Source organism: Pyxicephalus adspersus, chromosome 9, assembly GCF_032062135.1.
Source record: "Pyxicephalus adspersus chromosome 9, UCB_Pads_2.0, whole genome shotgun sequence".
NCBI classification, from domain to species: Eukaryota; Metazoa; Chordata; class Amphibia; order Anura; family Pyxicephalidae; genus Pyxicephalus; species Pyxicephalus adspersus.
This window is the reverse complement of record NC_092866.1, coordinates 40,771,148-40,797,847: the sequence shown is the minus strand read 5'-3', so window position 1 is coordinate 40,797,847 and position 26,700 is coordinate 40,771,148. Positions and strand designations below refer to the sequence as shown.

The window sequence follows — 26,700 nt, the reverse complement described above, 5'->3', positions numbered from 1 at the left end:
TCATCTGCAGTTCAGTTCCCATAGTCACCAGACTGATAAGTACAGCCCGTTGGCCGTGGGAACTTTGCAGTCACAGCTGATTGGAGGAGGCACCCGAGTGCTTCCAATTAGCTGTGACTGCAGATGAACTGCTGTTCCGTATGTGTTCTTGGATAGAGAATCCCTATCCAAAAACACATACTACAGTTACGCCAGGGCTGCTCTTACGCTAGGGCTGCAAGAGCAATCAGGGGAGTGGAGCACTCTTTAAAGGTGTGCAAATTCGGCGTTCAATCACCCGAAAAATATCGGGCTATTCGATCAAATAGCTGCCGAATAGAACACTCAGCTGTTCGACCAACACTATCAGCAACATGCTTTTATTACACTGATGCCTTCTCAGGTAGCTGCTGATAGGGGATTTCCCATGCTGTAATTTCATAAAGTCAAATTTGTGGCTGAAACATGACCTTTATGTGACAGAAGTAATATCTTGACAAGCAGAAGCTCTGCAAGTTATCTAATTGGTCTACATTAACAAAGTGATTTACATAAAAATCACTGTATATGCAAATGCTTCTGTAAGTTTCTAGTTCTAAAAAACAGTTCATCTTAACGGGTATGAGGAAAGCCAAAATGGAAGGAGAGGCTGAAAAACCTCTATGCTTTACTTCTCCCAGGCTTTGACCTCCATGCTGTCCTTGAGGACTGGGAGAAGTCATATGATGCTGAAACCACACAAAACATCTGATGCTGAGTTTGCATAGAACAATGATAACAAAGAGGGCCATTAGGCCAGATCATCATGCAGATTATACTTCCTGATTTACTAGCAGCAAAACCATGTAAAACTATACTGTGGATATATTATAAGCCAGATTTACATGTTAAAGGATTCAGCTTGATATATATATATTTATATATATACACACAGACACATTTTTTTCCCCTGAATATATATATATATATTTTACTTCCCGATGCTGAGCTGTTGATCCCATGCAGCCTCTTCCTGTTGCACTTTAGCAGCGACTGCTGAATATAATTTTTCAGGGGTCATTTCCTGATGGTGACAACAGACCTTGCCTGCATATTGAGCGTTCTTATTGCGGACTATGACTGATATGCAAAAAATAATTTGCATCCTCTCCAATTCAATTAAATGAGAGGGGTTGGGTCTGTCGTCGAGCTTGTGTCAGAATTTGCCAAAGGTCAGATAAGACCCTTAAAATAAAATCACTGGAAATTATTTCAAAGATTTCAAAACATTAAAAACTACAACAACTTGCTAATTGTAACCCTGCAGAAAACCCTGCAAAAAGTAGGTGCCCTGCAAAAGCATAGCTCCTAGACTCGCCTTTTCGCTGTGATGTATTCTACCTGTCCTCTGTTACAGCACTCCGTAAGTATTTTCCACATTTGACACTTACTGGAAAACCGTGGGTCCTAACCTGATCCTTACATCACTACAGTGGTTCAGAAATAACGTGTGGCTGCCAAAGTGCCTGACAGAGGCTGCAGTACTGAAACAAATCATAAATAGAAGAAAGTGCGAAGTTGCATAAAAGAACACTTCTTTTGAAGCCCCTCCTCTTTCAAAAAAAAAATGTTGCCAGGGCTTGTTTAATGTTTATCTAAAATTTCACCCATTTGGAAAAATAAAGCACAGTATAGTTTTTGAGTGATGTGAGTCCTGAAAAGGGCCAATGCGCAGATTCCAAAGATCAACTTGATCTTTACCAGAGACTTTTAAGGTGTTGTTACCCGGCAGGCTAAAACAAGGTTGTAGATTTGACACATTGGTGTGGACAGTTAAACAGCGAGGTACCAATCGGCATGCAATCTTGAAGTCAGCAACAGTAAAAATAGTGTCAGTTTAAGCACAGAACAATCATGCTGATGATCCAACTTAGGTTGATAACAGAGAAAGCAAACAGTTGCACTGGAAACGATGAATCACAGGTGACACTCGGTCACAAGAGACATAAGATGAACTTTGGGAGGTGCAGGGTCGCTGCAAACACAGGATCACTTGGAAGCACAGTACAACTAGTGTTATTTAAACATTGAGTGATGCATTGCTAGACTTTAAATATACTAGCCAATCAAAATAATCTGGCTCTGATTGGCCCCAAACATCAGTGTTCTGGGATCAACCTGAAATTGTGGGCAGCTGTGTGCTGGAGAAGAGACCTGGTGCAGAAACCGAGGCACAATCGGTCGTTCGTTTCCAACGAGTTTCCTCGTTCGTCGGCGTCGTTGGTTACTTTTTTACGAACGATTTTTTTGCCCAATCGATCGTTCGTCGTTCGATTGGAACGATAAAAATTGGAAGTGTGTACGCACCTTTAGTGATCCGCAGGACCACTGCACACACACCAGATTTTCTTCTGATATGATCACTATTGTTCCTTGGATTCATTCATATAGAATGTGTGCATAGCTTTAGTCATTGTATATATATATATATATTGTATATATATTTTTTATAATATATATATTATATATAAAATATTTTAATATATGATCCCTTCAAATATACTGTACGATAACACAGTACACAACGATCACAAAAACACAGGGTCAAGCTTCCTTGGTTGCTTGGTTTTCCCTTGGCTATCCTTTCCCCCAATGTGTTTTTCCATAAATTGTCCTAGTATGATATATAATTTAATAAGGGCACTTTGAAATATGCCTTTAAGAACTGCATGACCTGTTCTTTTTGCCCTAAACATTGTAAGTCACTTGGTGGTACTTACAATATTCAGCCAAGACTGGTAATATCAATGTAATGTTTACATGCATTTTAGAGGTAAAATATGTGTATAGTGCAATTTTTATGTTTTTGATGTATACTACCCCAATTTTCTCTAGTCCTTACAATACTATGTGATATCCCATATTTTTCCCACCCCTTTCTTTCCCCTTCCGGGACCCTGTTCATCCTTATTTGGTTCTTTGACAAAGTTTAAACACATGTTTTTGTTGATATTGTATTGTATTTATTTTATTGATTTTGTATTCAATTGTTAAAAAATATTGAAACAAATGGAAGGACAAGAAGTGTCAGTTTACAACTAAGATTCAGTATAAAAAAATCCATGGTTGAAATGTACCACTAATGGCAATTGTTGGTTTATTTACAGGTCAGACTGCCTTATTAAAACAATACGTTCAGAAGGATACTTTGGCATGTACAGAGGTGAGTAAAACACTTTATATAGGCATAATCCCTAACACAATAAGGGAGAGTTTATTTCTGATGTATTAAGACAAACTGTAATAAAAATGAAGCCATTCCCCTCAACAACATGTAATATGCAATCTTTAATGTAAGAGACAAAAATGCACACAAATACCTCTGCAAGGGTATCCAAAGAAGTAAATATCCTGCATATAACTGCGATAGGGGGTTTATTGGTAACCACAATTTAAAAAAAAATCTATAAGCATTTTTTAAAGTAGAAAATGGAATGTTTATTACCCTTGTACATTTTTTTCTGTCGGTGTTTCAGATTTCCTTTTTATATCTTATTCTAGGGACATACATGTACTAAGAAGGAAAGTCCCTGAACTGTAAGGGGAAATCATCGGATCAGAACATCTTTTCTTGTTTCATTGATAGCTGTATTTTCATTTATAGTCCAATATTTTCTGATGCAGATAGTGGTCACTAGGACATATAGAGAGGGTTCATCTTCTCAGTGGGGTTACAGACAGTTATACAAACCTTAAGGGTTTCCCTACTTAAAACAGGCCAAAGGCGACCTGGGAGAAGTCTGGCAACATGTCATCTAATGCTGGCAATAGGAAGGATATGTAGATTCTTATACAGGGAAATACACTGTTAGCCTGAGTTATCAAAGATGGCCACGGATAGTAACTCGGAGGCCCATCACACATGCAGCAGACATTCCCAATGTTCACGTGTAGCTGATAAAATTATATCAATTGGAAAATGTTGTCTTTTTTTCCAATCATTCTTTCATTCCAGATTTGTAGGCAGCCACTCCTGACAATCTACCTATCCTGCTATAAAACGCCTGACTAAGGCTAGGTACAGACGTGCAATAATTGTCGTTAGAAAACGAATGACTAAGGACAGATCAACGATTATGCGCGATTATTTTGATCGTATGTGCACAATTCTGTACATGCTGTAACGATACAATCATTTAAATATATTCCACCAATAGTGTACACACACTAGATACGATCGTTTGAACGATGCAGGAATTGACATGTAAAGGAGAAAGTGTACCCCAGAAACATCCACGATCACGAGCACAATAGATAGTTAATGATCGTCACCCAATCACATCTGCCGGGATGGTTGTTCGTTCCCAGCGACATTCCTCGTTCATCTGCGTCGTTGGCCAGTCATTGTGCTTTTTTTTATTAGTGATTATCAGATGAACGGTCGTTAGTCGTTCGTTTCCAGCGATAATTATTGCACGTGTGTATGTAGCCTAAGAGACTTGTGTCCTGTATCAATGAATCTCATTATTACAATAACATTCAATACAGCTTTCAGAGAGGAAGCGAGTTCTGCAAGAAAAGTTGGATTTTTTTTTCCTATATAGAAAAATGTTTGGTGTACAATATGATGTCAACACAAATTGTAGACTATGGGGTTGATTTTTTGGGGGGGTTGAATATTACAGGCTGCTCACTTAGCAAAAAGGTGGTTCAGAGAATGAGGTGAACCTGCGTTCAATGTGAATACACAATGATCTCTGAGTGAAATTGTTTTTTTGTTGGGAAATGCTTAGTTTTTTTTTTTTTTTAAATGTAAACAGCTTCAACTTATTTACTGTTTATTTAGCTGGGCAAACATTATTCTGCTCTTTTGTTAATGAACTTGCTGAGGAAGTTTGCCATTCTACCATATAAATGGATTGTTTTCTGAAGGTCATTTTTAGATCATTGGCCACATCTTGCACTTACTTCTCCTTCAGAATAATATACAGAACATTTGCTTGAGCAGATCCCATTGTAGAGGGCTTTTGTATTACAGGAACTAACATCATGCAGTGTTACACTGACAAAGGCAGAATATTCATAAAAATTGCAGAACTGGTTCAGGACATATACCCCATATAGGTGTATGACATGTGACCGAGATCCAAAGCACCACTGTTTGCCCTTGGTTTTACCTTTGCACCACTGTTTTACCCTTGCCTTGGTGTTGTAATAGTTGTTCTAAGAGGTAAATTTCTTCTTTTCTCTCTGCAGGTGCTGCTGTAAATTTAACCCTTGTCACACCAGAGAAAGCAATCAAATTAGCAGCAAATGACTTCTTTAGACAAGCACTATCAAAAGATGGGTAAGTAAAGTGTAAAATCATAAGACACATATAGGTGGTTTGACAATAGTTAAGTTGTTGACAAACATAATAATTGTCGGTTGACAAATAAAAAGAAACAGAATATACTAAAAAAAAAAAAAAATAACAAAATACACTAAAAGAAGATACTAAAAGGAAAGAATTATGCCAAATTAACTGTAAAGTGGATTCTTGGATGATCTGGAAATAGGAATATGAGACAGATGGAGCAGAGGTGGATGCACAGATTTGGGGGAGGCTTCACACACACACACAGAAGATACTCCATATAACATGCAGAGAGGAGACGGAGAAAAAGAGAAGGATGCGTTTACTGTATAATGAAGTAGTAAAGAGGACATTTAATTATTATTATTGGGGGATATGGAGTGTTTTTTACTGCACAAAAAATACTATTTAGGCAAAATAGAATAATTGTGTCAGCAAATAGAGCTGTATGGATTCTAAATGTCGTTTTTAATAAAATGAGAAACATTTTAAGCACATTTATATTGTAACTTTAACAGTACAGTGATGGTTTTTTCTATGGCCAATTCTAAGGCACTCAGGGTGATTTACTAAGGTAATGCTGTAAGTGTGTAGGTCCCCTTTAAGGTGGTACATTTTTGAAGCACTGTACAATGAGAGTAACATAGACACCACATACAAAACCTCACTTGAAGTAATTGGTAATATGACTCTTTGTAATTCAGATGCTTGAGAATAAACATATAATTAAGGTGATGTGAGGGCACATATTTATTATAAGCTGCAGGTGAGTGGAGTAAAGAAGTATGTTTCTTTTATATAAATACAATGCCATGTGGGAAGAGGGCTTAGTGCCGTGAAGAAAAAAAGGACAGAATTCCGAATAGGTATATGTAAACCTTAAAATATAAATGTAATTTATTTATATGAATATTGCAGTTTACCAGTCCCTTAATATGGTGTCTGCATTATTTGCTATTGTCATGCTTTTTTTCACATTATGTTCACCTAATAATCTTGCAAAAAAAACACTTTGTTGTCCCTTGGTGGTTACGCTTATTCTATATCTCTGGGGAGAACTTTGGTTGTCTCCCAGCTGACCTTCATAAATGGGGGATGGGGCAGTTAGTTGTCAAGAGATTAAAGTTAATTGCTTTTTACTTTCAATTCAGCTCATAGGAAATTATAATGATCCTGCATTTCTGGCAAAATAAAAAGGTATTTTCTGTATTTGTCAAAAATGCCTGAGAAAACAAAAGTAATGCTTCCACCTGATCTGAGGACTGGTAAGCTGCAAATATTTTTTGTTCTTGGGTTTAGAATTTTAGTTTAGAGAGAATGCTAGCGCCTTTACATTGCTACACCTGTTCATGACACACATTATAGAAACTGACACTTTTATTGTCAAGCTTTCTATGAAGATGAAATATGCTTTTCCTGTGAATCATATAGTGGAAGTTTTTCAGCAGGTCCTTTGTTAGGTCCCTTGTTAGGTGTAATGGGAGGGGGATCAGTATGAGCAGAAAAAGCACAGGATCCATTAGCGGTACAGGAAAAAGTAGAATAGGTATAAATTTACTACGAATGATGGACACAAGACACCTCATTAAATAGATGTGTTTGTGCAGGAAGCCAGTTCTGCGACTAGTTAAAAATAACATATACTGTCAATTATCTTCTGCTCGTAACATTCATAGTATTCGTATTGTAGCAGACACATGTGCAAACTAGGGACTAACTTACCCATGAAAACAAAGAAACGTGTACTTGGAAATAAAAGCAGAACGATCTTCCTATTCTAGCATTTAGAGCAGCAGACGTGGCTATTCTTACATGCCCTTATATAAGCTTGCCACCTGATGATTATATGCAGTATTGCAACTTTATTTTATTGAAAACTTTTACAAAGCACTGTGCCTAAGTTTTTAAGTTTTTTCTAAAAATATTTCAATATTTCATCATTCTTGCTATATATAAGTAAATGCTATATTCATATTATATATTTTATGATATTATTGTACCTGTAATGATTCACATTTTATATGTCATGTAAAAAAAAGGAGAGTTTAATCTGAGGAGCCAAAAATAGTTTATTGAGGGTCAGTGGGAAAAATGGATGGCCAGTTGAAAGAATGCCTTACTTACAGTTGTGGCTATAATACTATCTTTATTGCCAACTAAAACATTAAAAGAGCCATGCAGCTGGCCCTGCCAAGTGGTGTTGGCCCTAGAACTACACAGTAATCATCAAGTGGGAGATCAATCAGCCAAAGTTAAAGGAGCCCCTATCAACCTCTGGTGGAGATTGGCTGCTGTATTCTCTCCTACATATTCATGCTGTCAGTGATATTAGTTTAATTATTTTGCAGGCTTTGATAGGGGTGGTGGTGTCAAGCGTGGGAATTCTTATTACATTTGCAACCTACGGGACTGAGAAATCTCTGTGATAGATTACCTGCATTGTTTACAGCTCACAATTCAGATCACAGTAGTATACAATTTAAAACGCGGATAAAGTTTGCCTTATGTTTACTGATGTTGCACTTGGACAAGCTAGGCTTCTGACGAACAATGAATAAATGAAGGCTAGGAGAGCTAGGCTTGTGACGGCCCAACACAAACACATCTTTAATCCATTTTTGGCCTCTACCCCTATTGCTAAAACGTAGGTAAAAATGGCTTGAAAAAGTACAAACAGTAATTTATGCCACGCGGTATTATCAGTCCCCAGATTACATACGAGATAGGGACTGTAGGTTTGTTCTTAAGTTGAATTCGTATGTTAGTCAGAACATGTACATTAATTTAATCAATTGCAGTTAGGGCAGCATATTATTAGGCATCGTGGTGTCAGTTACTGTATAAAATCCTCACTGCGAGCTAATCACAAAAAAAAAAAAAAAATTATGGAGCTTAGACATTCATTACCTTCTGGAGCAAGCTGTGCTTTGATATTCAAACAGAAACAACTGCAGAGTTTGTCTTGGTCATTAAAGAGTTACATGTTGCAAAAGAGCTCTGTCTCAGCTTTGTTTAGCAAAAGATTTCCCCCTCCCCCTGATCAAGCCTCGGTCCTGCACACTAACGAGCAGGGAAGGCTGTTCGTATCTAGGAGTCGTCCGTATGTCCTTAACTGGGGGACTACCTGTATAAACTCATATTAATCCACTGTAAGCACATCAGGGAAAGTGGCAAGCACCCAAACTGATAGACAATTGTGGGTACAGCCAGGGCTACATGGAACTTTCACCAAGGTGCAGCTTCAACCACTCCAAAAGGTATACAAAGATGCTCAAAATTGTTGAGCAATGGTATGCTATTTAAAAGGCAACCTGGTAACATTGGAGAACTACGAAGCTGAATTATTTTGCTCTGGGTTTTTTTCTGTAACCTGCCACCATTGCAGCTTAGTCACAGTTCCTCACAGTACTGGGATATTGGCTTTAAATTCAAGCTCCTTAAGACCTATCTATGTAAAATGAATGAATGAAAGTGTTTTGGAAGCTCTGTAATTCTTCCTCTTCAACCTGCGTGGTCAGGAATATTGGCTTCTTCTTCGGTTGGCCCAAAGTATGTCTGTGTTTTTTGGCTTTGCTGGAGATTTCAGTGTGCTTTAGGTTACTGCACAATAAGCCGGTACTAACCAAAATGTTGAATTGAAATGGCCGGTTATCAATCAGGAAAAGGTGTTTGGAAAGCAGATTTGTCGTATTGATTTCCCTATATTACTAGCCTAATTAGACAGTGTAAGCAGAACTGTAGCACAGATTGGGCAGCCACCTGCTGCAAACCAGCTAATAAGTGTATGCAGTTCCATTAATTAAACAAGCTGAGAATAGATTCTGGCTCAGTGTCCTTGGTAAGAAGCACACATAATATCACAATGACTCAGCCCATAAATTCCATACATCTGTAACACACACTGTAATCAGGCTGCTAAAAACTGTATTGTTAACTTGTGCTGTCTCTTTCTCTCTCTCTCTCTATAATTTGCTGACCATCTTTCTGTGTTGGCAAGCTGCACTTAACAAGGTGACCCATTTTTTTTTCTTAAAGAGGGCCTGTCACAGGCAGCACAGCATTTATTGTGAATCTGAACAGATACAGGTGCATTTGTAAACATTTTTGAAATGTGCTTAATATAACCCTTTGGATCAGCCATTCTTAATCAGGGTTCCTTGGAACCCAAGGGTTTCTCCCAGGATTGCTAGGGGTTTCTTGGCCAAAAAGTAGTAGTGAGTTAATTTCCTGCCAGGATCAGCAGATCCCGCAGATAAGTAAGTACAGTTGACAATCCAGCCATCGATAAACCAGTTCTTTCAGTTTTCTGGCATGAATTTGGGAGCACATTTTCAATACAGGGACTGTAGTACACTGTTTGGCCACTGATGTTTTGATGGTGGTCTTCTCCAAAACAGCTGTTAGGTCTTGCTTGTTACTCTAAATACACGTTGAGATGTCCCTGCTGCCTGTTCTCTGGAACTGTGCCAGATGTCCGTGTGTGCTGCGAGAGGAAGCCTGGCCTGTGTGTGGAGGTGAGTATAACTTTCAAAAATCCAAGATTTTCAAAAACCCGGTGCACCTCAGGTCCGGATATTTGAATGTCAACTGTCAACTAAGACAAATGACCCTTTGATGGGCTTTAAATGTGACAGTGACATTTTTTTTTCCAATGACCCCCAATATAGCAGTCATGAATGCAAGGGAAGGCCAAACCTGGGTGTCAAATATACAAGGAATGCGCTATAAATTATTCTTTTATTTATTGTACACAAACTAGATTTCATTCCAAGACAAGCACACCAAGTGACAATCATCTGACCTCTGTACGTAGCCTAGGGCTGCACAGAAGATTCCGGTCTCTTAATAGATTTAGCAGTTGTCTCATTTGCAGCATGTTGTCACCAAAGTATAAAATTTTTATTTTTAGATTTTATTAGATTAGATATAAGTTTAGAGAATGTTTGGATACTGATCCAAATCATAAATTTTAATTGATTTTTGATCAAACATTCATTGGGAATGCCTGTCCTTTGCACATTTGAGCACTACAAACAGTCACCAAAGTACTCTGCAACTTTAACAAGCTAATATAAATTGATAGTATACTATAGGCTCCAAGAAAGCTTTGCTGATATAGTAAACATCTGTACTCATAATTGCTGCAATTGTTTTGCAAATGGTCTATAAGAAGTGCTCCTTGACAGTTTTCATTACACTTTAGAGCAGCGGTCACTAATCCGTGGTCCATGGACCATTAGTTGTCTGCAAGAAAATTTTGGTGGTCCGTGGTTCTGTCCCCTGTATGGACAGAACCCACCCACTCTGGAGAGTAGCGCAGGGCTGTGGACACAACTACCAGTGAGATACCAGTGAGCTGAGCCATTGATCATTTACCTGGTTGTACTCGCATCGACCAGTGTTTTGTGACCTTTAGTGACCTTTTTCACTAAGGGATTTAACCACCCAACCAGCTCATTGAAAGCATGTTTATTTCAACTTGCTACAGATGAGGTGATTGCAAACAAGTGATTAAATCATTCAGTAGCAAAGATTTAATGGCCATGGTAGACCTGGGTTAAAGATTAGGTGATCAATCATTTCCTTTACATAAAATTAATATGAACTGCTACACAAGAAATTTGCAGCTGTACTCTTAAGTAATCGATCCTACACCAACGTGTAATTCTGCAATATAAATACGTGGCAGAAAGTGAAAGTCATTACTATTCTCTCCACTATAGACTTTAATGTAGCTTGTACTGCAAGATTAATGAGACCAATCTCCTAACAATTGTCCATGAATCTCCTGCGGTAGTACTAAAAAGGCCTTTTCTCTTCTCTAGGAGACTTTTCAGGTTCTGTGATTGTAAATTGCCAGTGTACCCCTCACCATAGAAATAATAGTCTTATAACAGACTGGAAGCTTAAAAAACACCACTTTACTGGATTTATTTGCAAAACATTAATATACCCATATATTAAAGTTCATGAGAAACAGTATGCCTTATTGTAATTACTAAGTAAGTACTAATTTTTCCTTATACAGGAAGAAGTTGACACTGGTGAAGGAGATGCTGGCTGGTTGTGGTGCTGGCACATGCCAAGTAATTGTTACCACCCCTATGGAGATGCTGAAGATCCAGCTGCAGGATGCAGGAAGATTGGGTAATTCAGAGAACAGTCATACAGAACAAATCCTTTATAGAAAAAATAAATAAACTCATCTGTCATTGTTCTCCTGCCACCAATCTCATCTTCACCCAGCCTTCCCACCAACTAAGCAGGGACAACCACTATTTCTTTGAAGGAGGATGTAGCAGGGACCTCATACTCCCCCTGCCTTCTCCTTTTAAAGTAAACCGTCTGGTGTCGGCATAGGCATTGAATACCGCATGCAAGGTGGAATGGTGCAGATTAGTTGGTGTTGCAAAGTTAATGTTGGCTGACCACGTAATATTAATAAAATTACAATACGGTACATTTCTAACACTTCACTACTTTGTGTGCATTGGGGTTCATTCAATATTCCATTCCGAATTCCAGTTTATTCAATCTATGATTTAAAAAAACACAAAGTTATAACTGGTTATTACCCCTATAACTCCCTGTAACCTTGTTAATTTTTGTGTTTGACAGCTGCCCAGAGGAAGCTCATGGCCAGCCAGGCTGGTGCAAACAGTGGCGCAGCAGAGGCCAGCTTCGTACGGCCCACAGCCATGGCAATCTCCAGAGAACTGCTGCGTAGCAAAGGAATAGCTGGATTGTACAAAGGTCTGGGAGCAACTATTCTAAGGTGACTAGAATATGAATACGATCACTGTACACATATTCAGAAAAAAATGTATATTTGGCTAGATAAATAGAAAAGGTAAATCAGCTATTGTTTGTATGATCTGGACTGTAACCGCAGTAGTACACAGTACAAATTGTAACATAAGGCTATAAACAAGGCTCAGATTAAGAACAACACTTTGTCTTGGATACAAAACACACTTACTGATGGACACAGATAAAATAGCAACATTCTAAATATGGAACAGAAAGAACACCGAGCTACTGCCTGCCAATACAGAATAACTGAGCCAGGCTCGTGCTATGTCATTCTGCAACACTGTCTCTCCTCATTCACACCTTTATCTATTGTCAATGATTGCAATAACTTTTAAAGCCAGACCGCAAAATTGCATCATAGTAATCAAAACCTGAAAACGTGCCTGTCACTTAATGGCAGGATAAGACTTTAGAACACTTTTTAGATTTTTTTGTAAAAGCAGCATTAGGCTCCACACACCCATACACTTTACCAATGCAAACCATTACCCATTTACTGTTAGAGCTGTTAAAGTGTCACTAAATTTAAAAAAACATAAGAAAATAATATTTATTTTATGTCACTGTTGTGATCCAAAAGTATTAAATTAATTAGTTCTCCATAAATACATTTTTTTCTTTGCAGAGAATTGCAAATTTTCAATGCCTGTGGCTACAATTTATGTTCCATTTAAAACACCATTGTTTGTAGCCACCCTAGCGTGCCTGTATAGAGAATACAAGTGTAATACCCACATTCATTGTACATAATACAATGAATCATGGGATATTTGGCTTTGTTAAAGGCTGGAATCTGGCATTAAACTGGTTAAATTGATTAGTTTCATAAATAAGAACATACACTGAGTGTGGGCACTGCTGTAAGGAGAATATTTCTTTGATGTACATAGAATAGGAGAGAACATTTTAATTTCTGTGTAAACCAAGTAAGGAGACTGATGATCTGCATGACAGATGAATTGTTTGTATGCAATAAAATGCCTTTTATATATTAACCTTTTATCCTTTGTTGTATTTCAGAGCTTCTAATATTCTGCAGTTTCATTGCAGCCACTTCTCAGTGCAGGTTTCCTAATAGTGACAAACAATGCCTGTGTATTGTGCTTTAGCACGGCTGTTTTAGTCTCTATTTGGAAACATATGACAACACTATGACATTTCTAAACAATGATCTTCATGGCAAGGTTTAGATATATATTTATTAAAGCTAAACATTTAAAATAATTACCAATATCTTAATGATATATTCTTGTTAAAGCTTATACATTTTAATGACTGGTTTCCACATTCTTTAATCAGAAATCTTATAGGCCTCTCCATTTTTATTACTCTTTGTTTACATTTTTATGGAAATATAGTGTCACATCATACAGTAACAAAGTCTGGACAGACTTAACAGGTAGAGATTCCACAGTAAGCACAGTAAGATGTACATACAGTAATGCCACCATAACTTAGCACATTATCAGCAAAAGAAAGGTATGAGAACTGTAAAACTGTAATATCCCCGGATTCCTAAACCTAAATATAACAGCAACCCTCATAACACTCCACATTTATAATGTTTAGGACATTGGGCCTGGTGTATTAAAGCTCTCCAAGACTGGATCGATTAGACTATCATGGGAGAGCCCAATATTGGTAAATATTATTCCAGAGAGACTCCACTTATTGCGTTCAGCAAATCCAACTTTACTGCTCCTTACTACTGTGAAAACTTGCAATAAGATCCTCATTGTGCATTATTAAATTTACCTTTTGGAAACACAGGTGAACAATGGGAGGATGTGGTCTTCTCTAGTAGGCTTCTCCATATTTTATCGGACACTTTCATTTGTTTTCTTTTCCTTCATACAGTGATATCACTGTATATGTGTCTACATGCACCCCACATCCCTTTCATCCTGCCTTTACACTGGAATTATTAAAAAAAGAGACTTGTGTGAAGATCATTGTTCTACAAGCTGTTATAGACCTGCGCTATCAGTAAAACATACATTGTAGCAAAAATGCAGCAAAATCAGTAATTGTCATTTTTGAATTGCCATCAGGCACACTGGATCAGTAATCTCCATGAGCACTTGTAAAACCCCATAATATGTAAAGAGAAAATTAATGTAGAAGAGACTGCTTTGTGCACATACTGTACTTGTTTTATCCTCTTTAACCTTATCATTTTTTTTCCTTGCAGGGATGTACCCTTTTCAATAATATATTTTCCCCTTTTTGCCAACTTGAACAAACTTGGTCAGAAGAGTCCAGATGAGAAGTCTCCATTCTTTGTGTCATTCCTTGCTGGCTGTGCGGCAGGGAGCGCTGCTGCTGTTGCTGTTAACCCATGTGATGGTAAGTTTTATAGAGCAGTGATCGGGTGATTATAGATTGCATTGAAGCCTTCTGCTATGGCCTACACCTGTGCCCTTCATATGCACACCCTTGAATCACACTATTGGAAAAATCAGAGGGCACAGGTAGGTACACTGAGAGATGCCAAGTCAGATGTTTACACATAAACCTTTGATACATGAAAAATGTAAAAACCTTATGATTTGACTTAAAGCGGAACTAAAGTGAACTGAAAATAAAAAACATCATCTGATTTGATATTCATTTTAGGCGGCAGACAACTGTGAAGAATGTTGGTGCATTTTGAATGGCATACAACTCACTTTGGTGTCCTGCATGTTCTGTGTTTTGCAATGGTAAACAAAAGGAAATTGATGCAGTTCTTGTCATGCTTTGCTGCTGGGCATTACAACACACATGGCATATGTGAGCCAGGCTTTATGCAGATACATTTTTAGCTCGAACCCTAACCCTGTACAATCTATAAATTAGGAATAGCATCATTTCTTTGTATAATTACTAAGAATTTAAATTGTTTTGAACAACATTATAACTAAGCTGAAGTAAGAACCAAGGCAATACAGCATATAATGGAGGAGGGTTTTTATAATGTACTGAACGCCTCTTTTATCAGCCGATCACTTGCTGACAGTGGCTGCAGAAGGTAGTACAGGTCACACAACTGGTAGTCAGCAGAATGGAAATTGAAGTCCTGTTCATAGAACCAATTGATGGGAGGAAAAGAGGAGCACTAAATAAAGTGAGCCCAAATTGCAGGCTTGCTGTTGTTTGTTATTAGGCACAATGTCTATGCTCACCTTCTCCACTATATGCTGACACCACAGCAGAACAGTGAAAATACATTTTGCACTTTAGGAAAAAAACATTTCCCTTGTTCAGAACTGCTGAGAAAGAAGGATATTACATCAGTGTTTTTCATAAATGCCTGAGTGTAAATAAAAAAAAGGTCACAAACAGAATTAATATTTTTACAAAATGATTGCATAGTGATTATGTTTTGTGCTGAACAAAATTTTAATATTTCCCTATATAAATAACAGATGGTCAGACATATTTACCTGTATAGCAGGTTGCTGCTCCAGCAGTTCCCTATCATTACCAGCCAGATCATTCTGGTGTTTACAAAGTCTTGTGGACTAAGATATTTTTTTAAATTTAGGTCACACTTACAGGGCCTGATCAATTGAAGCTCTCCAAGGCTGGAGAGGATACACTTTCATCAGTGAAGCTGGGTGATCCAGAACACTTGGAATGGATTTATTTTGCTATTTGTTAGCAAACGTTTTCAATCCTGGACAGATCCATTCCAGTGGTTGCTGGATCACCGAGCTTTATTGATGAAAGTGTAACCTTTCCAGCCTTGGATAGCTTTATTAAATCAAGTCTATAGTGTACAACAGTAAATAGGGTTCATTAGACTGTCCTAATTCTTATTTCAAAAGATACATCATAAAAGAAGGGATTGGTCGGTACCCTGCGATATAGTCACATGACACTAGGTGGGGGACCATGCTGTCAATCCACCTCTTAAGCGTTCCCCCCAGCACTGTGAGCCTTGCTTTTATTGGAAGCGATCACTGTTTTATTGTGGTACCACTACTACAGCCCACAGGGAATAGGGAGAGTCCAGTCTTTCTCAACCTTTTTAACCCAAGGAACCTCTAAAATACTATTTGCATTGTAGTCTAGTTGGAAGAATGCCCCCCCCCCCATATATCAGCTGTCAGAATGCAAATTGGGAAGAAAGTTGAGAGTAGCTAGTGTAACATCTTAAGCATGCTGGTCACAAGGCAAAGCAAGAGATATGTGACATGCTGGGGGAGAGAAGATGCATTTTATCTTGAAGGCTGACAAAGGCCCAGTGCTGGGTTGGTACAACTAAAATATATTGTAGCATTTTTGTGTAGAAGATGAATTATCGAAAATAATTTAAATATATTTTTGTTGAAGAAAAATTATGTATGGCAAACATTTAGATTAGTAATAATCAACAATATAAATAACCTTGGTTTGTTAAATCTCCTTTTTTCCAGTGATTAAAACAAGATTACAAACATTGCAGCGAGGAGTCAATGAAGATATTTACTCAGGGATTATAGACTGTGCCAGGTAAATCTGATGTATCTAATGTATACACACATATGGCTGTCTTCATTTAGGCTCTGGCTATTGGGCTACGTACACACGTGCAATATTTATTGTTGGAAACGAACGACTAACGACTGATCATCTGATAATTGTTAACAAAAAAGTGCACAACAACTAGCAGACGAATGAGGAATGTCACTGGAAATGAAAAACCGTCCCGGCGAATCTGATTGGGTGACGATCATTCGCTATCTATTGCGTGTACAGTTGTTCATGGATCGTGGATGGTTCTGTGGTACACTTTCTCTGGTACACGTCCCTTCCTGCATCATTCAAACGATCGTATCTAGAGTGTGTACAATATTGGTGGATTAAATTTGAACGATCATATCGTTTCAGCATGTACAAAATTGTGCACAATACGATCATTTAAAATATCATCAATAATCATTGATTGGATGTTAATAGTTCGTTTGCTAATGACAATTATTTCACGTGTGTACGTAGCCTTGGACACTGAGGGAGTATTCTATTGTTTGTGGGGACTGATTCTATGATAAGCACAAGAAAGCCCTGCAAATAACATAGCTAATCATTAGAAATAAGTATAATTTGTTTAAAAAAAATTTTCAGTATGTTGCATATTCTATGTGAAAAGTAAGGTAAATAAATTGGATTGATACATTCACTATGTATGCACTTGTGCTTAGTATCAGAAAAAGTTAGCAGATCTCTCACAATGTTGACCAAGATTATGGGATTGATTTTCTAAAGGAATATAGGCGTTGCAAGTGGCTGTGTAAGCGAACTATCACTTTTCAAGGTTTTTTCATTTAGTTTAAAAAAACAATGTAAAGTTTTGCTGATCTATGTAACCATATAATAATGTGCAAGCAAAAATCATTAACCAACAACACAAACCAATGGGACTTTAAGGGTGCAGCGTACAAAAATAACGTTGTAAAGCTGGAAAGAGAACAAAAAAAGAACCTCAGCTAAGAGGAAAGGCTGATTGCACTTGATGAACCTTAACATTTAGTCCATTAAAGTGACTCCATGCAAAGCAAACCATTAATAGCTCTTATACAAGGGAGATAACCTTACACCAAAGGTCCAAAAGTTATGAATGCTGCAATTCCTTCATTGTTTTTTTAGGCCTTCCTTTGCAACCCTCTCTTCATACCCTCTCGCCGTAGCTGAAAGTGTTCCAGAAATAATACTAAAAAAAAAAAAAACATTTTTTTTGAACTTTGAGGACAAAGGAAATGGAGCTGTTGCCCCTAACAACTAATTAGTATTATATTTTCATTGTTCGCCTTCGGATAACAATGTCAGGAGCACTTTGTTGACAACTACTCGAGTTCTTCCCTTCATTTATTATAAATCAGCCTTTCTAAGGACTAATCATGAAGTAGGTCAGACTGGGAGTAAAGAGCAGTTTAGGCACACAAAGACATCAGCCCATATTTTATGTATGTGGCTGTACTTTGATGGAGCAATAAATCCTATGAACTGCCATTGCTCCCTAATTAGCAAAGATGCAAGGCCAAGTACAGATTGTAAGTTAATAAATAATATGTAATAAATATTGTAAGTTTGTTAAAATATGGAAGACCATCACAGAAAAACCTATGCAGATTAAGCTATTTAGGTTAGTTGTATTTACCAATACAATAATGCACAATAATGCACATTAAAAGGCATATTTATATATGATTGGAGTTCAGGTTTAGGTAGGAAAGGAGCTTTACCATCCTTTATAGAAAACAAAAACATACATATACCTTACATTCTAGAAATCTTTAGCATTAAGAATAGTTTTGTTTTACGTGAGAATACAAGTTTTAAGTTCTAAATGCACCCAGTACTACATGTAGTTATCTAGTACTACACCTAGTTCCATGTCTTTTTGAGATTCATAGTGCAGTGCTATTGTGGATGAAATAATGTTCATTAAAGTTTTATAATATATATATATATATATATATATATATATAAAAATATATTTATATATGAAATTAATAGTGCTGCTTGCTTTCCTAACATTGTAAAATGAACAAGTAAAATGACAAGTAAAATGAAATGACCTGCTGATTTTGTGCATTATTAATATTATTATTATTATTATTATTAATAATAATTAGTATTTATATAGCGCCCACATATTACGCAGCACTTTTCAAAGTCCGTAGTTGCATTGTCCCTGAATTTTGTTTCTGTAAAATGTTTTAAATTTTTTTTGCAGGAAGATCTGGAGGAGTGAGGGTCCTGCTGCTTTCCTGAAGGGGGCGTACTGCAGAGCCCTGGTTATTGCTCCACTTTTTGGCATTGCACAAGTCGTCTACTTTATAGGCATCGGTGAATTTATTCTGGGCTTCTTACCTTCCAAACGCGATTAATGACAACCTTTGATTATCTTTGTTTAGTTGCACCCTAACTTCAGCTCCTCTTGCCACACAACCCATGTGTGGACACTTCCTAGCCCTGCCTTTTGTCGCTTGTCGGTTTACAAGCTGGAAGACCTTTTTAAACCAATGCAATCAGTCCTGAATACCTGCTAAGCCTTTCAGCTAGTCAGCTCGAGTTCCACACTGGCAGGCAGGACACAGTGTTACCTTACAGGCAAGAAAGCTGTAGTGTGTCTGGTTGTTATTGCTTATGTTGCTGGAATATATTTTATTTTAATATTTTAAAAGATGGTTTTAGAGCTAATAATCATATTGTTAATGAAATCTCTGCTGCATGGACCTGCAACATACCTACATGAAAGGCCAAATCTACATTAATTTTAGATGGGTAGCTTATTTGCAAATTTAAATTGTTTGCCATTTTTATGAATTATGTGAGGGGGTAAAAATAATTATAGTGATTGGAATTTTATATGAACAGTATTAGTTTTACCTGAGATTGATCCAGTCAGGATATCTAATGTGATAGAGTACATGTCATACATAGGCTGTAATTTTGTTCTAGGACAAAAAGGTAACTAGTAATTTAAAAAAAAAATCAAAAAATCAATAGGGTAATCTAAAATTTACTCCAACACAAAGAATGGTTTTCTTTTATGTAGTTTACAGCTTAATTGACCTACTGTTTGCTTATTTGGACCAAAGCACTGTACCAATATTTTATATCTATGACTCTGTTTTTAATCATTCCTTTGCCTAAAATTGGTATATTTGTCAGATTGACTGAACGCCAGTTATGTGCTACCAAGGCACTTTATAATGTGTTGTAGAAGACATTGGACCCTATAAATAATATATTTTATGTGTCTTATTTTGGCTATATTGTATATTATTTTGGCTTTTAACATGTCAGGAAACGACAGCTACAAAATGATTGGTTGTAGTGGGCTACACAGACTTTTTTTTATAAGGTCCATAAAAGAAAGTGTAACCCAGTTACCTCTGATACATTGCCAACCTAAACCTACTAAAAGTTTACTTTCAGCAAAACTTTTTGCTTTGGAAAAATTGGACAAGCATTATAATCTGTGTTTTATCTTCCTGCTGTCTTTCTTCCCATTGGGAAGGGGTGGGCAGGGATTTCTTTTCCTGTTCCTGCAATGATGGGCACCAAAGATGGCACAAATATCAACTGGAACTTATTTTTAGTAAAAGAAAGTGTTATTACAACCTCCAATTTTTATTCCCAGTGTGAAATTTCAGTCACTTCTGTCCCAAAGATAGAGGTCACTGGGACTGTCAGTGGGGGTAAGTCTTCCCATTTGGAACTAAGACAGCAAAAACAAAATTACAAGAAGTGAAAGAAAAATGTTTTGTCTAGAGTCACATTTTAAATATTGTCAGAGAAGAATTACGTATTACGATTTTCATAGCAAGGTCCATACAATTTAGGAATATTTGGTAGGATTATTGTGTTGATTGTTAAAGCTACTAAAAAAGAGGACCAAAGATGTTTGCAGTCTGTGAAAACAGCAATGTGTTGCAGACCCATGTGGCAGGGGATTCTTTTTAAAGGGTCAGTCCACCCAAAAGGGATATTTTAGCCATAGGTGGGACTTGGAGGACTGGGATAAAACTATTATATTTTTGTTATAGTATATGTAGGAAAGTGGTATGCTGTAATGGCCACAGAAGTTGCCCAGAACTCAACAGTGATGGGCAGAGTTCCTCAACACATAAAAGGAATTGTACAAGACTTGGAAATTGCTATATTAAGGGACTGACCCTTTAAGGACACTCATAGACATAGGGCATATATCTGTCATCCAAATGTGATTCAATGTCAAATCAAGGCACTGTAAACAACTGCAGCTCAGGTTGTCTGACAGTGCCATCAGTAACCAAAACTGAATTACATTTTTGTACAATGCAGTAAAAATGTTGAACACAACACTAAGTTACAGAAAAAAAAAATCTTGCAAAAAAAGGAATTGCCACATTTTGTCAAATCAGTATTTTTTTTTATTTGTGAATGCTGTTAACAGCTTTTTAGTGAAAAAGATTGGCATTTTACTAGACAGTTTTAAAGGTCTGTTCATTCTGTAACACCTTGTGCAGGCTGAAAGATAAACAATTGTTTCTTACAACTTACATCCAATGTCTATGAGTACGTGAGAGGCTTATGCCCAGGGGCATATTTATATTGCAGAAAAGGTTACATTCACGAAACATTCTCAATTGATAATCATTGCCTGAAAGATTCACCTGCAATGCATTGGTTTGATGGTCATATCCGCTGCCTTATAAATATTCCCCTTAGAAGTTATTAAAGTCACAAGCATCAGCAGCAAAGTGTACTTCACTAAAAGTGTGCAAGTGATTGTATTAGTTTATTATTTATATTTCGTTAAAAACTCCATAGGTTTGTATAAAAGATATTTTTAAAATATATATGTCCTTATGCTGTAGTATTGAGCCAAAGCTAAAATACTGAGGGTGCATAAAATAGAACTTTCTTTTACATGAAATTTACCCACTTATTGTGCTATACTTGAAGATCGACCTTAATGTTCCATATCATCAATGTGTGAGATTGTCATAACTAGGATATCATATTGGTTAGAAGATTCTAGATTGACCCTTCATAGCTGGCATGTAGAAGACTGATAGGACCTGCTTAGCTGCAGGCAGATCTTAAGAATATTACGTATATATTGTGGGGATCAGCAACAAATGCTAGGATGGCACAGAGGCAACTCCACACAGCAAGTTCACTTTAGGGGTCCTGCCGGTGTTTATTGGTCAAATACAGAAACCGCAATCATCCCTCGCAGGCGTTGGTTTCAGTAACAGAAAAAACTCCATAAACAAATAAGTCGGCCTCTTGGCTAGCATTGGCAGTACACAGACTGACCCACAGCCAATCTTACCAGCAGCCACCAGCCACCTAGCACAGGGCGTGGGTTTTCCCCTTAGGAAGATGTGGGGCTTGTAATTGACAATCCACTACTCTTGCAGATTCCCAATAAAGCCAGACCCAGGACAGAAATTCTAAATAACCACCAGAGAAACTAACAGATTTGCACAAAGTTTAGAATATATGCCCTGCTTAGGATAACCATTTGGCTACACATTTTAGTCTCTTGTAAAATGAAAACCCAATTTGTGGCATAAGACCCCTTATTCTGAACACAAACACCAGCAGACTGTGTGACTTGATCAAAAACAATCATACCAAAAATCAATGCTGGTGATTTTTATAATACCTCATGAGGACTGGAGGTAATATTATGTTTGCATGGCCCTGTCGTGGTTATCAGCAGGGCACAAATCAATGTGACTAAATTGCATTATTAGGTGAAGCACTACCTCTTTCTTACTATGAATAATATAAAAACATTTTGCTTGCAGCCTAGGCACCTTGGATCACATGATATTGGCTACCAATCGTTAAACACAACTGAACATATTGTTTAGCTGCATACCGATGCTAGAATAATGTAGCCATTGATGACCACAAATTTAACAAGTGATCGCCCTGGGCAAAAATCTAGCGTGTGTGCAGCAGTCCCCCCAAAATCACTTTGTGATCTGACCTGCTGTATCACTGGCCAGTTAACAAGCATTGTTGTTTCCTATAGAAGAGGAAGCCACATTTGTTTGCTCCTACTGTTGCTGGAATTGATCACCAACGCTCTTTTCGTGATCTAGAATTTGTTTATAGATTTAATCTGTTAGGCCTGCAATGGTATCAATGAATAAGCCATGCACAAAGTAGGGAAATATGGCTGCTCTTATGTACATTGGTAATAACAAACATTATAAATAATGTTTTATTCGATCATAGCGCCTGGTAAATGGTTTTCAGTCCATTGATTTTCCCATGTATAGTAAATTAGGATAGAAATACCATTATTATATATTGGTATACTTCACTGATGAATGTTGTCATGTTTGATGTTCTCCTATAAGAGGTGCAATATAACATTATAATATTATTGTTATTCACAGCATATTAACTCTATTTTCCGTTTTCTGTTCTCTTTGATAACCTACCATATTGTTGTGGTGGTAAGAAGTGGTAACTTTATGTAGAAGTCATGTCTGTACCAGAACTAGGCAGTTGTCACTATTTAAAGGGTATTATCTGAGTTAACTAACAATTGCATTATGTCATTAATAAAGCCATGTTATATATTGCCAGACATGACCCAGTCGTAGCAGTTAACAAAGTTGCCTTAAGATAAAATAAACATATATTTATTACTTTACACCTTAAAAATAATTGCTAATGGTAAATGATAATCACCAGATATTTAAGTCTGGCTGACTCCTTGCAGCCTTATGTTAGTCATCTTGTTAATAATTGAATAGAATCACTATGCACTTTTACAGCTGTTTGAACAGGAGGACACCTGGTACCTCAACCTGGTAAATACAATCAGTGACTTACCCGTTTACCTAGCACTTTGTATGATGCACTTTGCAGCTCAGAGAAATTGTGTTTTCTGGTTTGTTACTGTGTTGGCAGCCAATTCTAATGGAATAGACTGCTTGATACAACAAACCTTAACACAAGGCAGTGGAATATACAAGTGTGAAAGGGCCTTTAAATGTCTTACAAAAATCAATAGGAGCAGCCTATAGCATCAATGGACCTTTACAATGAATGTTTATTATTTACACTGTATTATGCTCCATATGATTTGATGAAAATACCCAGCACTGACAGTTTGTCCTGTATGTATACATACAGTACATTTATGGTAAAGACGTACAGGGATTGTACTTATTTGTCTGTCATTGGGCTCTAATGTTTTGCACTTCTGTATGCAGAATATGATGGCTTCACAATAGAAAAGGTTCTGTCAGTGGTCAATGTCTAAGTACACCTAAAATATGTGCACAGTAATAAGCAAAATGTTACCGGTAAGTGACAAAGAAAATATATAGTCGTTTTACATGTGATACTTACACATTATAGTTAAACAAACATTTCTTATGACTCTTTTTTCCTCCTTCAGGTTTCCTCCTCCTTCCTTTATTCAGTTTATAAATATATATACATTGGGGCATTGCTGTTTATTACATATGCAGTCTTTGATTCCTGCAAGGTAGTCCTGCACAATGGATATGCTTTCCTGACCTTGTATCTTTAAAATCTGTCATTTAGGTCTGGTGGAGTGAAGCAGTGGTCGTTCTAAGTTGCTGAGATATTAATTCAACGGTCATAATGGTGACCGCAAACATCTAATTTACAAAAAGCCAAAGGGGGCAACATTTAAATCCATACATGCAATACAATAATTATAATATGTTACAGCAAGCATGTAAAATGTAAATGTTACAGGAAATGACAATGCATTCCTAACTAATCAACATTTTTTGAGTACTTGCTGGTAAATGTAATGCAGTCACCACATCTTGGGATTAGTAATATGTCATATTACTATGTATTAAATTATTAATATTATGTATTGTATTTTTGTTTTGGGGTTTCGATATGCTTTAAAAATCAGGTGTATATTAATTAAATAAGAGCTCAGTCAAAATACAAAACGCAATGTACTATATGTAATATCCCATTATGTACACTTGAAGTTTTTGTGTTGATGTACTGCATTGTACTGATATGTTGGTTTATAGAACATACATAACCAGTTATTATGTTTGCATGCAAATCTCATTGTTAAAGGGAAACACATTTTTGGATACAGTATTTTGTATTTCTAAAGAGTGGCCCTAACAGAAGGAACATACTACATGACCTATTTTATTATTGCATTTGTAATTTGTCTGAAGTCCTCCTTTAAGTCCTGAAAAAGACCATGTTACTAACTAAAAAGTAAGTAAGCACATTATGAAGTGGAGAATTTCAAATGCATTTTTTTTCTATAAATCATTTTTAATAATGTGTAATGTACCTGAACCTGATCTGAACCTGTTGGAAGATATGACTAGTCCAACTTGGGTCAGTTCTCTAGCCCAGCCCCTAACAAAGCCCCTCCTTTTTGAGGAGTATCTGATTAGTGTCTGTGCTGACCCAGCCAATTTGCCCCTCCCTACATACCCATTTATGTAACAGCTGGGTGGAGGAGGAAAGGGGAATACTCAAGTCATACACCAAACGCAGTATACATTTTGGTATAAACGGAGCCCATTTTTTATAAACTATTCCTGACTGCTGTCTATTAGAGATATACAAAAATGTGTTCAGATCCTGGCCCCCGAGGACTGGAGTTGAGGACCCCTGCTATAGAGTGTCACTTTAGTGTCTGTTAGGGCTGATCACATCCAAGATAACAGCGTCTAGCAGCAGTCTCAGGTATTTTGGATGTCTAAACAAGGGAGGCATATTAGCATGCATAAACAATGTTAAAAGCACATAAATTCTTAAGGGAATTTAATGGTTGAAATACATGATGTGGTGACAGGGCCTCTTCATAACATCAAACAATTACCAATAAGTTGAACTTGTCCAGGAAAGGGATTTAGGCAGGAATCCAAATAAACACACTTGTTATATTTCTATTATATAATATCTGCATCTAAATAGATGATCTGTATGTATTATACATGACAGATGTGTATTAATATTGTGTATTTCCTCCTACTAGATTATTATATGTAGTTGATTTTGAGAATAATATATCATGGATGTAACTTGTTTTATTAACCTGTTATAAAATTGTTAGGATGTATTTTAAATTTGAGATTATTAGGCAGCAGTGGAGTTAGTCAAATAGCATATTAATGACCAGGTATTTCAGACAGTGCCTACTTACCTACCAATGATGTCATTGATTATAATGCTACCTTTCTAAGCCATGTCTGCTCACATGATGCTAGAAGCCTGATTCAAATATACAGCTTACACAGCACCATTTCTGATAAATGAACCGTGTGGTTGTCCTTCACCTTCAAGGTTCAGAGCATGCTTGGAATATGATGCTTTATTCGGGTTACTAAATGTCACATACAGTTATTTTCTGCCTTTTTATTCTGTATTTGCAGAGATTATTACCAACCAGTTATTAGGATTGTGTTGATTAATGTTTTGTGCATTTCATATGCATTTACGTAATGGTCCACACAAAAATCACCAGATTTCTATGTACTTTGATGTGACTTCAGCTTGCTGATGTTCAAATGTAACCGGCTATATTGTAGGTTTTGGTAAAGTGGGGGACTGTTAGAACGTCTTTGTGGTGGCTGTTCCTCTTGGGGAAATTCACCCTCGATTTCTGTCCTGAGGATAACATTGTCACCAGTACAGGAAATAAAGAAAATGTGATATAGACTGCAATAAAATAGTGAAGGGGAGCTAATCCTACCTCCCTTTACTAAAAAGTGTTTGCAATGTGTTTGATTTATGTTGTTAGGGGGCTCTATGGTTTGATTATAATTAGCTGCTTCAGAGTATCGCAAATGCACCAAAAGCAGGTGATACATAATGTGAGTTGTGCTTGACCTGCATTCAGATTCACTTATCTACATGAGCCCATATAAAGGATCATAGCCACTTGCTGACAACAAATGATATATTGTAGTGAAAGAATACCATTATGTAAGTTGAAAAATGTGATTAGTTTTGTGTAGAAGATTCTTAGTTGATTATAATGCAAAGTTCTGGAAAATCCCTACCTTTTTTAGCCATGCGTTTTAAACGGCCTTCAAATCATTTTAGAAAGTTCAAAAAATATATGTAGG

At 36.9% G+C, this 26,700-nt stretch overlaps 1 protein-coding gene across 3 annotated transcripts in view; it reads left to right on the top strand.

Moving 5' to 3' along the window:
• SLC25A22 (solute carrier family 25 member 22) overlaps positions 1-23,275 on the top strand; it is a 48,218-nt gene extending 24,943 nt beyond the window's left edge. For 2 of the 3 annotated variants that reach the window (XM_072421673.1, XM_072421674.1), the window contains 7 exons: positions 3,126-3,181; positions 5,215-5,305; positions 11,343-11,461; positions 11,933-12,089; positions 14,319-14,473; positions 16,528-16,603; positions 18,828-23,275. In XM_072421673.1, the coding sequence (XP_072277774.1) occupies positions 3,126-3,181; positions 5,215-5,305; positions 11,343-11,461; positions 11,933-12,089; positions 14,319-14,473; positions 16,528-16,603; positions 18,828-18,981 (808 nt within the window). In that variant the 3' untranslated portion in view covers positions 18,982-23,275. Of the gene's footprint in view, positions 1-3,125; positions 3,182-3,536; positions 3,556-5,214; positions 5,306-11,342; positions 11,462-11,932; positions 12,090-14,318; positions 14,474-16,527; positions 16,604-18,827 lie in introns of those variants that run through there. The other variant, XM_072421675.1, reaches the window with a different exon arrangement.
• Positions 23,276-26,700: the final 3,425 nt, after the last annotated feature.